This window comes from Xiphophorus maculatus, chromosome 18 (assembly GCF_002775205.1).
Source record: "Xiphophorus maculatus strain JP 163 A chromosome 18, X_maculatus-5.0-male, whole genome shotgun sequence".
NCBI lineage: Eukaryota > Metazoa > Chordata > Actinopteri > Cyprinodontiformes > Poeciliidae > Xiphophorus > Xiphophorus maculatus.
The window spans coordinates 11,809,216-11,825,981 of NC_036460.1; the positions used below are offsets into that span (position 1 = coordinate 11,809,216).

A 16,766-nucleotide genomic window follows, 5' to 3' on the forward strand; every position below is an offset into this window, starting at 1 on the left:
TGTGAAAGGCTGAAGGTTGGGATGGGTGTGGTGAAGACAGAAATGGGGAATAAAAGGAGCAGGTTTTTAGGGAGAAACAGAGGACGGGTATGGAGGGGGTGGCACTGGCGCAAGCATTAGTGTGACAACAGATGGATTGCAGCAAAGAGTTCCAATTTCCTCTCCAAGAGTGAAGTAGGAGCAGGCAAAAAAAAAAAAAAACAACTAAGAAAGAGATGAAACATGAAAAGTAAAGAAAAAACAGAAGCACAATGAAGCGTAGAAGAGATGGAATCAGAAACAGAGAGAGGAGAAGCAATAATGAGAAACTGTGAGGAGGAAGAAAGAGGAAGAGGATGGGAAGAAGACAGAAGCAGAGGGAGAGAGAGACAGAGAGGGAGGAAGGAAGCCAGTGACTTTTCATCTGTGACTGACGGTTTCCATCTGACTGCATCTATGTCTCCTTGTCTGCATAAAAAAAATCTGGAAATGTCTCCCTAAGCATTTGGGATAGTGTCAGTGTGAATGTGAAGTGTGTGCTGCTGGTTTCCTCTGCATCCGTTCATTTCTTGTCCTCTCAACATCCTCAACTTTACATGTAAACAGTATATATGTGTGTGCGTATGGGGGTGCATGTGTGTGGCTGCAGAGGGGTTAGAGAGGCTCCTGTGCATCATGTTAAAAAGAGCGAGCAGCGGGGGGAAGGGGATGGAAGTAAAACTGGACAGCCAAAGTTATTATGCAAAGGCATCGCTGTAAATCTCTGTGTGTGCACATGTGCTCCCTACTGTATGTGTGTGATTTTGGCCGTGCGTGTGTGTGCTCTCATTGTGTCTGTGTGCGCTACCCCTCAGAGGCTTTCCTCATTAAGCAGCGAGGCGACAGGAGTGCAGAGTGTGTGTTTTCACACACTGCTGCTTCGACACAACATGGAGACATTTTTTTTTCCTGCTTCCTTTCCTTCACTCCCGTTTGTGTCTTCATTGTCTTCCTCCTCGGTTTTTCCAGCTCTCTTTCACTTTCCCTCAAACCTTTACCTTGCCTTCTGCCATTTTCCCCTCTTACTCTTCATCCTCATTTCTTTCTTCCATCTACACCTGCCAAACTGGAAGCCCTGCGGTCCTGAGTCCAAAGAACAGCTAGAACAAAATGGCTACAGTCAGTAATGGCTTTGCTTACTTTTGGATAAGTGCAGAGAACCAAAAACGACAGAAGAGAAAGAAAGAAAACACACACAAAAAAATATTAAATTACTTTAGTCAGTCCATTAGAGTCGCAAATGCCATTAAGATATTATGCATTATAGGTAAAATCAAGCAGCAGACATGAATCAAAAAAAGAAATTTAGAAGACAGTGAGAAACATCAACGCATTCAAGCAAAAAGGTCAAAGCTAACACTTCTTCAGTGGAAGTACAAAAGTCATAAGACAATAATAAGTCCAAAGAAATACATTACAACCTACAAGGGAAAAAAATAGCTGCCCAATTTTGGATTATTTTGCTTAACCAGCTTTGGGTCCAATATGAATCAGCATGGTCGGGTTTTACAAACCATATCAACCTAAAAAAAGGTGAAATTGAATAATATCTAATGTTAAGGGTAAAAAATGTGAATAAAAAAGAATAACCCTTAACTTGGATACTAACACCCCTGTCACACTGTTGGTTTATTGGCAAAAGAAAGTTCATCATCAGATTAGTGTTTGACATGAAGCCATTTGAGCTTCATTGACTCTTAATAACTCAAATAACATAAAACTGTATTTAAGTCTGAAAGTGATGAAAAATTATAGGCTAGCTGTTTTTCTGTGAGTTTTCAAGCAAATTGAAACTTTTATGGTACAAGGAGTATCTTTTTTCTCTTTAGGCCACAAGCCTTGTGCTCTTCCCCATAATCCCTTCCATAAATGCAAATCTTTATATTCTATAAAAGGTACATTAACTTTCCAAAAAGTTAATTTAGGAATAAAATTGAGCTTTTTAATCATGAAAAGGTGCAATTTATAAATAGAACACATTTAGATAATTTGCTCAATTATATTTTTTCAAAGGGCCATAAAGGTTTTATCACTCAAGAAGAAAACAAATAATGAGAGTAATGGTATAAGGGAATAAGGTTGTTGATCCATAATGTAAATCATTGCAATGTAGCTGTAGTTTCATGTTTACTGTGACTATGGTAAACCTCAGCTCCAGCACCAAATCGTTTAAGTGTCCCACACACTTTCTTCCAGATGTACCTCGTATTTAACTTCATGCATCTTCCCATCAAGCCTGACCACCTTCCTTGTCATTGATAGAGAAAAGCCCACAGCATGATCCTCCCGTCACCACGTCTCACCATGGTCATAATTTACTTTTGTTCTCCTCTGACCACATCATCTTCTTCCTCATGTTTGTTACATCTCCTGCAGCTTAAAGCAAACCACAAACAGGACCTTGGTTAATGAGGGGCACATTATGAACCACAGCACCATGTACTAATAGGGTCTTAGGGTTTTACTGAGAATATATTAATGTTTAACACTATTTAAAATAAGTTGATTTTGCAGAGTGGCCCCTGAACTGCACATGCTCTGTATTGCAAATGCAGATCTGATTTAATGTTTCTTAGACTCTTCCCCTAATTTGCTCTTGACCTCATGACTTTTAAATATTAGGTCAGAGAGATGTTGGAGGAAAAAACTGATTATCATCAAAATCAGGGTTAATTTCTGAGGTTAAACATATTGACACGGGATAATGACTTCTTTGTGTTGTTCATGCACTATTTTCTCTCTGCACAGTAGTTTTGGTGTGACTTCCTTGCGGGGATCTGGTAGAACATTAGTAGCTGCATGACTCACGAATAAACCTGTTGAACTAAAGAGTGAGATAATAAAAGCTTCAAGTCAAATAGATCTGATAATTTGGGCTATTTTAAAGGCAGTCTGGATGGATTACTTCCTACTGAAAGTCTTTAAAAGGATGGTAATATTTTAATGAATTAGGTCAGACAGCAGGGAAATTAGCACTCCTCTAAGCTATGCATGTAAAGACTTTGTTAAAGTAATATTCTGCACTATGCTCATCAATTATGATATTGTTTGTAATTTCACAAAGCTTAAACAAGAGAAAACACTTGTTTTAGTAAAAGAGATGAGACACGAGTGAAAACAAAAGGATCCAGGCACAAGAGCTCGAAAGCAAAATAACAGCAGATTGTAATGAAGGAGCAGCACGGAGGAGGAAAAGAGGAGAAAATGAGACAATGTTGGGGGGAGAAAGGCTGATAGGGAGAAGGGTTGGTGTTGTTGGGGAGTCGAAGGGACCATTTGAGAATTCATCTCTTGCTGGATAATTCCCAGGAGGATTTCTTTCCAACACTTGAAAGCTGTGAAGTGTGCGGTTCTGCTCGTACTCCTCCTGGTAATTGGAAGAAGAGAGAGGAGAGCAGAGGAGGGGAGGGAGAGAGAAGAGAAGATGGTCAGGTAAAGGAGGAGAAAAATTTGGAGATGGGGATACAGAAGGAAGGAATTGTCAGGAGAAAAGGTGGAATATATAAAAAAAGCGTACAGATTCAGCAAATTTTTTTCTCTTGGTCACTTTATTTCTTTTTTCTTCTTGCCATGTATATCTTCTTTATTTTTCCCTCTCATTCCCACTCCTATATATTGTCTCCCTCTATTACTGTTTTCCACCCTTTTTTTTCTCCCCTCCCTCTCTTTGGCAGTACTAGTGTGTCTGTGGTTGCAGGCAGCTTCTGAAACATGGCCACAAGCGTTTAATCATTGATGGGAGTTTTTTTTTCTTCCTATTCCCCCTTTCGCGCAGGCAGGCCAGACTCACTCACGTACGTCAGGACCTGCTGATTCACTCTCTAGGGGCCTTGAAAGCAAGCACACATAGGGAGAGGCAAAGTAAACAAAGATACACACAGACAAGATAAAAAAGAAAGAAAGCAGACGGAATGTGTTTTAGATGTGTGTGTGTGAATGCGTGCGTAGTGGAGTGTGTGTGTGTGTGTTTTATCCCACCAGGGAATCTGAGCTCCAATCAACAGCAATGAGTCCAAATAAAACAGTAAGATGAAAGAAATATATTTGACCACAACAAGAAAACAGAAATATGTTTATACTGACCTCAGGCCTGCGTACCTCAGGCCTGCAGCGTTACGCATCCTCCTGCTACTCTCAGTCAACGTCTGGTTCTGTTGGTTTATTAATAAGTAAACACACATTCATGCATGAAGTCTCAACTGGACCCATTTTTGCAGCTTTTTTAAAATTTGATCACAGTTCTTCTGTGGCCATGGCAGGAGTGGTTCCATGTTTTTATTCAGATTTGTGCCTCAAAGAAGGTTTTTCTTTCAGTTTGATTGTTTTTAGAATGGATCCATTGGAGGGATTCTTATTTAATAATAGCGTTCACTTCTGGTGCAACATTAAGTTTTATTTGTCTATACAAAATTAACAATTTAATATACAATGTATGGTGGAAATACAAAAAGTTAGTAAAAACAGAAATTGAAAAGAAAATACTAATATTTTGACTTGAAATACTGATATGCTGCTTCAAAATAAAAATAAAACATTTCTCATTATTGCCCCTCCGATTGACTCACGCATATACAGCATGCACACTGAAAGAGAGGGCTACAGTGATCCATCCTTTTAATAATTCAGTTATAAGGAACTTTACTCACATGGTGCTAATAAATAGCTCCAAAATAAAATACTGACCTCAAGTATTATGGTAAATTTTATGTTTCTCTCAATTTTGAGAGAAACATAAAATCACTTTGTGTTGCAGTGGCTGCGGTACACCCTGCACAAACCTGTCCTCATAAGACCCCAGGAGTGAAACCCTTTCATAAGCAGCTCCTTTAGCCTCAGTGCATTTAATGTTGTTACACCTCCAGCCTCCATGCATAAAAATGGAAATAAATCCTATTTAGATAAAAAAAAAACTGCATCTTATTAGTACTATTAAGAGCTATAAAAGCATTGATCTGTTTACTCTTAGGTCTTGTGAAATGTATTGCCGTGACTGTAAGTTAATTTAAAAGATGTCAGTGACATTCAGAGAAAGACTATATGTATATATTATTATTGTCTGATCTCAAGGACGAAGATCCATTTGCCTTTACAGCTCCCTAAGATTACACATAATGCTAAATTGCAAAGGAAAAGTATTGACTCACTCATACGAACGAATACAGCCATTCAGAAGGACTCAGTCTCATTGGCGACCAGTTCAGCGTACGGCCCCTAACCCAAATGTAGCAACTGGGCATTACAGTCATTTATTCCCTCCAGAACTGAGCAGGAGGAGCTAATAAAACCTTCCTACCCCCTAGAGAAACTACATGGAAAAGTTAGTAAAGATAATGGATAGAGAATCGATTGAGGGTTTTTTTTTGTTTTTAACTTGTTTTTATATGTAAAAATCCTTGAATCCTTAAAAATGGTTATTGTGGAAATTTAGTCACCAAAATTAACACAGACTCAAATGAAGGCCACAAGTCGTTAACATATTCGTCTGTTGATAAAGTTTATTTCTCAAAGCTTCCCAGTGTTGCTGAAGTCCTGATATCTGAATTTTGATAAGCAACAGAAAAGTTATTCCCACACGTTCATTCTGCCCCCTGATGAAACTTTGCCCTGGGTGCAGAGCCATTCCTCTGACAGACCAGAGGTTGCTGGTCGCCACATGAATGTCTTTGTTTATTCTTTCATTTTTTTCACTTGTCCAATAGAGGGGAAGTTGTGTGCTTTGTCGTAACATTCTGTTGCACTTTTAAAAATTTTCAAAATAAATCTAAGATGGCAGTAAATGTAGTGTTGTTTTCTTCCTTTGTTTTTGTGGTTGCCACACAAAAATGCTCAGAAAAGTATTATGTTGTCAGGCAAGCAATTCGGTGAATTACCGCCAGCTGGTAGTAATATTATTAGCAGCATGTAAATGCTGGTGAAAAAAAGATAAAATTCTAAGAACAACAGTTACATACTGTTTTCAGATTTGTACACTTTACTTGAAGGCTAGAATATAAATAGCTGTTCATAATAAAGAAAATACATGTTTTATGTATTTCTTTTAAATGAACTTATTAAAAAATATGCAAATATTATGCAAGGAAGATATTTTGTCCCAGTGTGACTCTTACATGCAGTATTCCTTTGATTTCACTAGCCAACACTTTGAATATGGTAGTCTACAGGCAATCTTTTTTTCCTCTTTGATCATTGAAGGACTCTGTTGCCGGGCGTTATGCACAAATTGAGAGTACAGCACCTGACACACACCTTTGATTTTCAATGAAAAGGTCACAAAACCACACAACATAAAAAGCCAAGAACTGTTGGGTCGTTGCTGTCACAAACTACTCAGTTATCACAACAACAATGCTAATAGAATGCTAGCCAGTTTTATGACTCTTGATCAGATTCCAACTTAATAACATCATCTCTATACATACATAATCTTTTTCTCTCCTGTATTTAGATTATTTCATTTTCTTTGGGTAAAATGCACGAATATGAATCATCTGGATCCTCTCTGCTAATTTATAACCCCCAAGTGAAGCAGTCAGCAGATTGGGAATAAAGTGCTTGTGAATTTATTGAGTAGAATCTCTAATGTTGAACACCAGGTCAGATGTAACAATGCTGAGACTTCCTTTTTGTAGCCTTTCGTATGATTTTTTTTTATGTTGAAAAAATTCTATAGCAACATGGAAAAAATTCAACCTCATCTGTTTTTTTATTGACAGTTCTGAAATTGTCATGTTTAATAAAATCTGTGAAGATCAAGCATCTTAATTTTCAGTGTGTAAAATATGAAACATGGTCATTTACAACTACTGAAAAATATAGTAATAATTAAAAATGAAATTCTTTAAAATATTCAGTTGAAAAGCTGCAAATGAAATACAATACAATAGACTGATGCTTCACGCATCACTGTATTCATATTTGTTTGCCTATTTGTTGCCCATATAGTCTGTCTGCATTACAAGATTTCTTCAGAGGATTTAAATGATGCAGCTGCAAAGAATTGTGGGACAGAAACACCCATTTTGCTTTCAGAAAGCGTTGGCCAGTGAATGCATTGCTGAAGGAGATAATAAAGGGAGGACTGGAGCTCATTTCCTCAGTATTTGGATAATTTGAACAGCACTCATCATGGCTACCACTTTAGTACTTCTGGGTCATTTCACTCAGCAAGGAACCTTCCTTAAAAATGACTTTTTGACCGGATCCTAGTGTGTTCATGTCCTGGAGAGGAGCTGCAGCTGCAAATCAGGACGAGCATTTCCTGCTTGCTTTGTCCCCCGTATTGCAGCTGAATCAACTAATGATTAAAAAAAAAAAAAAAAACATACAGTGCAGGAAAGTTTGGACTGCACAATTCTTTATTTATGTTGACAAGAAGTGTGGGATTTCTCTGGGGGGAAGCAGAGCGTATGGCAAACAAACGCCAGTGGTTGCCTATCCATTACTCTGACTGTATACAGCAGGGACTGGTGACATGTTGTCACAGTTTATTAGAGACAAGCACCGGGGTGCTCATTTAGACACACAGCTGACATGATCAGTTTCCTTCATGTTATTGGAACAGGCCTGAAAGAGGCTAAAGGGGGAAAACCTCCCATCTGTGTTACATTCAGAATTACAAATTACTCAGCACTGAAAGTAGACAAATTCAGGATACGTTTGGGTTGACTAATAGAATTACACTTTTAAGGTGTACATTTTACTCTTGGAATAATCTGTTAATCTTCAACACTGATATGGTATATTGTGGACCAACCAAAAATTTAGTTTTGTTGACATGCAGGTGTTGGAGTGTTTCAGTCTAATGGTTTGTTTCTCCTCAGCATGACTCCATCATGAAATGGATAACCCACAACATTTCTGTCTGCACATTTCACTGACTATATTTAGCCATTCATCACATTTTATTGAGACTTTAACAATATTGTTACACAATATTGTATATAATCAGTCCCTCCTGAATGCCGAGGTGGTTTTTTGTGATTATTGTTCCTTAAATTACTGATATTGTGGCACCTTTAAAAAAAAAAAAAGTTTATTTTTGCCATAACAATGTGTTACAAAAAAGTTTAAATTGCTTCATATAAACTTCTCCAAAAAAGTGAATTTTATCATAGTAAGTATTTAAAGTGAAAATGACATTTGCAGGTACTTTCTTGAAATAGCATCCTTAACACAAATAAAATCATATCCTGAGGAGGTGTCAAAGAGCTAAAGAAGAATCCCATATTGGTCAATAAAGTTAACATGAACTGTATACATAAGAAAATTCTACAGAACATCTCAAAATGCCAAAAAGGCTAATGTTACCATTTAGGATCATTCATGCTCTCATCTTGCATGTTCTCATCTTGCAAGTTCAGCATTTAAAACAGGAAGTTCAATTAGAAGGAGGCTAACAGGATTGGTCAAAATTCAGCTGAGTTGCAGTGATTGTCAGAAAACAAGGAAATACAGTTGCTATAACTGGTGCAAGTCCGTGCAAAATTTGTGAATGATGTTTGAATTTGCATTAAAAGTTGCGACCGCAACTTCCTTTTATTTGAGAATAGATAATTGTGTGGTACACATTTACTCGGATGGACCTAAAGTTAAACAATAGCCTTTAGAATAAACAATATTACTTTAAATAGAGTTCACCTTTGTGTAATTTAATATCGATAAATTAGGTTGTTTTGTTGAGACGGCTAAGATTTGTAGTGAGCAAATACCATCACGGAGACCAAGGAACACAGCAGAATTATCACGGAGAAAGTTGTGGAGCAATTTAGAGCTAAGTTAGGTTATAAAACAATATATGTAGCTTTGAAAAACTCAAGGGAAATTAAGTACTAGCAATAGGAAAGTGATCACTGAAAGAAAGTCTTCAGATTTAAAATAAACTGCGTATCTGTGTTCAGATTCTGAATCAATCCACTCTGATATCAAAATGTTATTCAAAGGAGGATGTGCAAAAATATCAGTTTATTGTTGTGCAAGGCCCAAAAGACTGAAGACAAAAGGTGGTTCTACAAAGCACTGAATCCGAGGAGTTAGTATTAGAGGGTCACCAGGCTGAAGTTTCTGCTTTTAACTTGACAAATGTAAAAACGTTAAAGGGGTTTGAATACTTTTGCAAAGTTCACCTGTGAAATCTATTGCATTTTGACTCCATCCTGCTTGGTGACTCATTGTTAAAGGGCCAGTACACTGCATTACATCTTAGAGAAAAAAAGCCTACGTACACAGCAGAGTGCAGTTATGTGATTGCTTCCATTAAAGGGATTATGCAATCAGCATCAGAGAGACAGGAAGTGAGATAGTTGGGGGTTACATGTGGAACACATACACACAGACATGCCCACATACTGTACATGCACAACAGGCTGGCAGGCAGGGGGAATCTCTCTCTTGTTAATAATTATTATGAAACTGATTCACACAGAGCACTTGTTTCCTGTGCTCAGCATGTTGCCAGGTCTGTCACTGCATCTTTCCGTCAGGAATAAGTACACTCGGTTCTGTTCAGCCTTCTGTTCTTTCTTACATTTCTTGCTCATCCTTGTCTTTGCTCCCAACATTATTTACCTGTCCCCCCATGAGGCACCACTTCCTGGATGAGTTTGGGTTTGGAGAGTCCCTGGTTCCCGTGAAGACTTGCATTTGTTTTAAGCAAACATAACGAGACAATCGGGACAGCAAAGGCTTAGTGGCTTGTCTCTTTTCTTCTCTTTTGTCTTACATCTCAGCATTTTGTCTGTAATCACAGTCTTTCAGGAACACTCCATGGTACTCTTTGTCACATCCCGCTGATGGCTGCTTTGTGGATCTCTTTTAGTTTTTCACCTGTCTTCAATCTGTCTTACTGTCGAGAGACTGACACAGGGTCCCCGTCCCAGGACAACATTTCATATCTCTAACTTATGAGTTTACAGTTTGCTCTTCATCACCTTTTTCTCTGGAGAGCAGTTAACCTAGAGTGGCTGCTTTTTCTTGTTTTTTCAGCTAAGAAAGCACCGGATGGCTCAGTGATTGCCAATGGCTACTGCGACTTTTGCCTTGGAGGCTCAAAGAAGACGGGCTGTCCCGAAGACCTTATCTCCTGTGCGGACTGTGGACGCTCAGGTAGGACACCGCAGAAGGGAATGATTGGCAGGAGGAAGGCAGCCATCTGATGACCCACAGTTTGGAGATGTTTGATTTCCAAAAATGTGTATTTCAACTAGGACGAGTCTTAGCCAATTTGATCTTAAAGGGTTAGCTTGGATTTTTAAAAGTGAGGTTCTGTGAAGTTATCATCAGTAATAGTTCCCCTATTGTCTGACATATGACATCTGTCCTACACAGATGTCATATGTCAGACAGACAAACCTTCTGATTTAGATGATTTTAGAAAATAAAACATGTGAAAGTAAAAATAATTATATTTGTGGGATGCAACACTAAGTCAGATGATATTAATCACCTTTACAAGAGATTGTTACTAAGTTTTTTCTTTTGATGTTTTGAAGATGTGGGACGTATCAATTCGTCAAAGTGCTCTAACTCCACCAAGAGAGAAGTAAAGTTTGTTTTTGGCCATTGTTTATGCAATGAGGATAATATGTTCCTCTGCCATTCTTGGTTGTAATAACTTAACTTTAGTGTAGAAAAACAGCAACAAAGTTAACAAGTCTTTTGAAAAAAATGTTGATAACTAAAACCCCACTATATATAAATGTCTACAAATACTATTCTATATTTTGATATTTGCCTAGTCCAGGTAAGGGATCTATTATCGTAAATAACCTCATGGAACCTCAACAAAAAATCTGAGCTATCCCTTTAAAAACTAAAGGACCATGCCATTGTTTTTTGTATTTTAGCCCTTTAAATAAAAGTCAGAACATTGAGTCTCTGATAACTTTATAGTGTAATGGTTTCGGTCTTCTGAGGCGTTTTTGTGACCGCGCTATTTCTAGTGATTACATCTGGTTCTTCTACAGTGTGAAATCAGATTGCTTGAAAGAAAGCTAAAACATAAATAAAAGTTTTTTATTCCGTTTTGTTGTTTTTTTGTTTGTTTTTGTTTTCTACAAACATGGTGAGCATGCTCTAAAATATCATATTTAAATTCCCCAAACACAATATACAAATTACACTGTCATACTGGCTAAAAGACAATGAAGTCACAATTACCCAGTTACGGCAATTCAAAGTTTTTATTGGAAATGATTGAGAATGTGAGGTGATTGTTTTTAGTGTAACCGTCCAACAAATGAGGGTTTTTTAACATCACATATCCCTGATCAAATTTTTATTTAAAAATTCAAATTACATACAAATGTATTCATACAACGGACAGATTTAGATTTAGAATTAATGTTTCTTCTGACTGGAAGTAATATTAATGTTTTATGGTGGCACAGCAAATATCCCGATTTGAGATTTTGTGCTGGAGATTAGATGATGGTAAGGACGACTTTCTGTCTCAAAGGCTTGGAGCTCATCACTAGAATAACAAATATCAGCTAAGACATGTAAAAAGCATGTTGTAAGAAAGGTTTGATTGCTGTATTAAAGTTTTAGAGATTTATGTCTCATTTTGTATCAGAAACAAACTTTCTGATTGATTGAAAATTATTTTACCTCTAAATCTGCCAAATGTACGAATCATTTCAGGCTTAACTTTTCATGTTCATGTTCATGCATTTGGCAGTCGTTTTTATCTAAAGCGACTCACAAATGAGGATTTAACAATAACAAAGCTGCCAAAAAGCTGCCTAACTATAGTTTCATACATGGATATGGGCTAGTAGACTTATGTTCAGCTAGAAACCTTGAAAACATCCTGCTCCCTAGTACTAAGAGTGAAATACTTTTAGTACTGGATATAAATAGAGCCAGAGAAATGCCATATTTGGACAATCTTGTATAATACAACACATTTCCCTAGTTGTCATTTTATAATAACTGACTGTTACATAAGTCTACTGACATCTCTGAGTGGATTTCTCCATTTGCTCATGATTGATGCTTTCATAATAAATGATTGTGTTATTTTTCCATCATCAAACTTGTTTTGCAACTGAAAGTTACTGTACATTTTGCTTGCATGTAAAACCACAGAATGTTGTGTAATTGGTGCAGAACTTTTGTATCTATCATTGACTGCATGTACTGTATAAATACATATATATTTATTCCGTCCATCATTTTATTACTCTGAAAAATAAAAAATCAGTGAACAAACATTACGTCTGTGAACTGTAGTGAATGGGCTAATGAAAAAGCATTGGTATGGTCCCTTTTCTGTGAAACCTTTAACATGGAAGGTCATGACAGCTTAAAAAGTTGTAAAATTTATTAAAAGTTTACAGCTCTGGCCCAATTTATTGGCATTCCTGGTAATATTGTGTGAAAAGCTTTAAAATAAATGTATATTTTGTTGCAAGAGCGTAATCTTGGACTCAAACATTTAGAAAATCCCACCTAAGTGAGAATTTATTCACTGGAGAGAAAAATCCCACCCAAACAGCTAATTGTTTTTGATAAAATGATACAATTGCCAGTACCACCTCCTGAACCATTTGTGTGTAACTTTTGCCATATTTTAGGTTCAATACCTTGTTGAAAGACCCATTGATGATCCACATTGAGTTTACTGGGAGAAGTTACCATATTTTTTTGCTAATGTGTCCTGGTTTTCAAAGAATTCACAATAGCCTTTACTCTAACAAGATTCTTTGACACAGACCCACAGCATCATGGCTCCTCCACCATGCTGTACTGTCAGGGTGAGGTTTATGTCTACATAGTTTTCTTTTGTTTTACTTGAACCCCCTACTGTTTGTTGTCAAAAATCTAAATTTTAGTCTCTGCTCACAAAAGAAGAGAAAATGGTTTCAGTTCAAAGTCCCAGTACAGTTTAGTTAACTCCACAAAGTTACATTTGTGATGGTAGGAGGCATGATTCCCAGTGGTTGGCATTTAGATAACAGAGATGCTTTTGTTGCATTTCTCTAACACTGAGCTCTGCTTGTGGTCTGTTGTTCAAATGAGTATAGTATGAACCTAAAAATACTTCAGTTTTATTTCCTAGTTAGGTGTGCCAATAACTGTACAACAGGCAATTTGGCTAAAAACTATTATTCCTCAGTCTTGGATATTTTTCCCACTCAATAAAAGCGCTGTCATTAGAAGTTATTTTTTTCTAAAAAAAAAAAAAAAAAAAAAAATATATATATATATATATATATATATTTTATTTTTTTTTTTTTTTTCTTTTAATATATTTTTCTGTTGCAATTAAAGATGACTTATTTTTAAAGACTTTTTTCAAATATTTACCAGGGATGCCAACAAATTTGTCCATGTCTGTAGTTAACCAAGAAAAACACAGGTGCATCTAAAAATTTGAATGCTGTGAGAGAAATCTACATTTTTTTGTCACTCCTTTTAGAAATTGAAACTCATATGTTGTACTGTAATTGTACATAAAGCCAATTATTTCAAGCCTTAGTTTCTAATTTTGATGATTATGGCTTACAAGTCAAACTTGAAACCTAAAATTGAGCTGTAATGGAAGAGCAGGTTGTTTTGATAGCTGCATTCAGGACATCTGCATTGCTGGGTCTGGTGAGTCTCATCTTCCTCTTGACAATACTCCCTAGATTTTATGGAGTTCAGGTCAAACCAAATTCCTGGCCAGTCAAGCTCAGGAAAACCATAGCCACTGAAGCAGCTTTTGGTACTTTCGTCAATGTGGGAAGGTATGATGTCCAGCTGGGAAATAAAATCAGCATCTACACAAAGCTGGCCAGGAAAACGAAGCATAAAGTGCTCTAAGCTTTTCTGGTAGATGGTGGCGCTTACTGTGGACTTCAGAAAACAAAGTGGACCAACACCAGCAGATGACATGGCACCCAAACCATTACCAATGGGGGAAACCTTATGCTGAACTTCAAGCAACTTGAATTGTGTGCGTCTCCACTCTTCCTCCAGACTGTGGGACATTGATTTTGAAATAAAATGAAGAATTTACTTTCATCTGAAAAGAGGAAGTTGGACCGTTATGCATTTACTTTTCTCCTTAGTCCAGGTAAGACACGGTAACCCATGTGTAGGATTTGTCTGTGTGTAGTGGCTTCTGTCTCCAGCCTCAGTCCACTCCGTGGAAAATTACCCCAAATTCTTAAATTGATTTTAGTTGGCAATTTTCTCAAGGCTACTGTTATCCCTGTTGTTAATGCACCTTTTTCTATGACACCCAACTGCTGATGAATATGCTTGAATACAGAACTCTGTAACCAGCCAGCTTCTTTATCAATGACCTTTTGCAAAGGGTGTCAATGACTGTCGTCTGGACATCCATCCAGTCAACAGTCTTCCCCACGATTGTGTAGACAGCTGACCCAAAGTGAGAGACTGTCTAAAGACTCAAGAATCCTTTGCAGGTGTTTTGAGTTAATTAGATGATTATGCTGAGACACAATGAGTTTCCAATAATGAATTTTTTCACAGTATTTCATTTTGTGACAGAATTTTGGGTTTTTATGTAAGCCATAATCATCAAAACTACAAGAAATGAAGACTTGAAGAATTCACTCTCTGTGTGATGAATCTATACCACAGGTGTCAAACTCCAGTTTTGAAGGGTCGGTGTCCTGCAGTTTTTAGATGTGCCACAGGTACAAAACACTGGAATGAAATAGCTTAATTAGCTCCTCCTTGTGTAGATAAGTTCTCCAGAGCCTTGCTAATGAAATAATTATTCTATTCAGGTGTGGTGCAGCAGAGGCACATCTAAAAGTTGCAGGACACCGGCCCTTGAGGACTGAAGTTCGACACGCCTGATCTACACAGTATGAGTTTCACTTTCTGGAATGAGTGACAGCAAGCACATAGTTTTTCATCATATTCAAATATTTTGGGATCTACCTGTGAAGTGAAAGGATAAAATGTGGGCAAATAACTTTAGAGTCCTGGAAAAATGCATTACATTTCCTGAAATGATTTTATTTTTACTTTCTGAATGCATAACCTTCTTAATTAAACACTGACTATTTAATTGTTGCATTATTATATTGAATGCAATTTCTCTTGTATTACATAAATGAGATGTTGCACAAATAATATAGATGGTGAATGATTTTCCTAGAAACACAGAAGCAATGACAGTAAAAACTGTGTGGCCATATGCTTGTGTGTATGTGTTATGTTTTTGTATGTGCGTGTGCGCGGGTGCGTGCGTGGGTGTGCGGGCGTGCATGTGTGTGTGTGCACCCAGGCCACCCGTCCTGTCTGCAGTTCACAGTGAATATGACGGCTGCGGTGAGGACTTATCGCTGGCAGTGCATCGAGTGCAAGTCCTGCAGCCTGTGTGGCACCTCTGAGAATGACGTAGGATTCCTTCATTATGCTACATAAACACATGTGGCTGCACACACACGCACGCACACATAATACACAGTCATGCACACTGTACACTCAGTGTACAAGCACATCTGAATTAACTAGAGTCCCTTAAAAGTTAATTTATTTCAGTAGCCTATATATAGATTCATTACACAGAGTGATATATTTCAATCATTTATTCTGTTGTTGATAGTAAAGATTTACACATAATGACAGTCTACATTAACCTTTCTAGCAAAGTTTTTTATTATTGCTGAAAAACAAATAAAAATTGACTAAATTTTACATTGAGGTACGGTAAACTAAATGCGTTCAATACCTGCTCCAATTAATGCATCAATACAGTGTGACAAACACTTAGCTTACCTTAGCTCTGCTGAGGTATAAATTAAGTCCAGGTTGTTTTGATAGCAGCCTTCAGTTAAAATATTTTGTTGGGTTTTGTGTCTCTCATCTTTGTTTTGTCTAAACTACATAGCTTTTATGTAGGTCAGGTCAGTTTGGTGTCTGATCCAGCACAGTTGCACTATGGCCATTAAAGCAGGCAACAGTACTTTGGTAGTCCTAAAAGAAGTTCAAAAAGCATCTTCAAAAAGCTTGTCAGCAGCAGGAACCATGAGGCACTCCAAGATTTCCTGGTGGAGTCCTGCTCTGATATTGGGCTTGATTAATCACAGTGGACCAAAAGCAGTTGATGAGGTGGCTCACCTAAACATCACTGACTGTAGAAACTTCACACTGCACTTCATCAATCTGAATGCTGCAGCCCTCCGCTCTTCATGCAGACTCTGGCATCTTGAATTCAAAATGAAAAGCAAAACATACTTTAATCTGAAAAGGTGACGTTGGACCCCTGAGCACCAGTCCAGTTCTTCTTTCCCCTGGTAAAATGCTTCTGAAGCCTTTGATTCAGGAGTGACTTAAAACAAGTAATGCTGCAGCTGCAGCTCGTCTCCTGGATGCATCATTGTGTCTTGAAGTTCTAACTTCAGCTTTGGTCCACATCTTGTAAATCTCCCTGAAACTCCTAATGAGTTTTGCTTCACAATCCTCCCACTGCTGTGGTCCCAGTTGCTTGTGTACTTTTTAAAACCACATCATACTTTTTTCTTCCTTAGCTTTGTGTTAACATGGAATATTGAAAGACACTCTTTGGACATCAAGATTTTTTTTTTCATAGATTTCAAGACAGCAGTCTTTTCTATCACTTGGTAGAGTTTTCCATGACACTTCTTTATTAAAAATCCTGTTTCATTAGCATTATGTAATATTTGTATTTTATTAAAAGCTATATTTGGAGTCATAATCCTTAGTATGAACCACCCAAAAGTCACAACACGTGTGCCACAACATTGTGCAACTAATTTAAACATTAG

The 16,766-nt window shown here is 37.3% G+C and overlaps 1 protein-coding gene across 3 annotated transcripts in view; it reads left to right on the top strand.

The window, feature by feature from the left end:
* The window catches only part of dpf1 (double PHD fingers 1), a 63,882-nt gene that overhangs the window by 36,974 nt on the left and 10,142 nt on the right, over window positions 1-16,766 (top strand). For all 3 annotated transcript variants that reach the window (XM_005804567.3, XM_023351645.1, XM_023351644.1), the window contains exons 9-10: window positions 10,000-10,119; window positions 15,263-15,375. In XM_005804567.3, coding sequence (XP_005804624.2) covers window positions 10,000-10,119; window positions 15,263-15,375 — 233 coding nt within the window. The remainder of the gene's footprint in view (window positions 1-9,999; window positions 10,120-15,262; window positions 15,376-16,766) is intronic.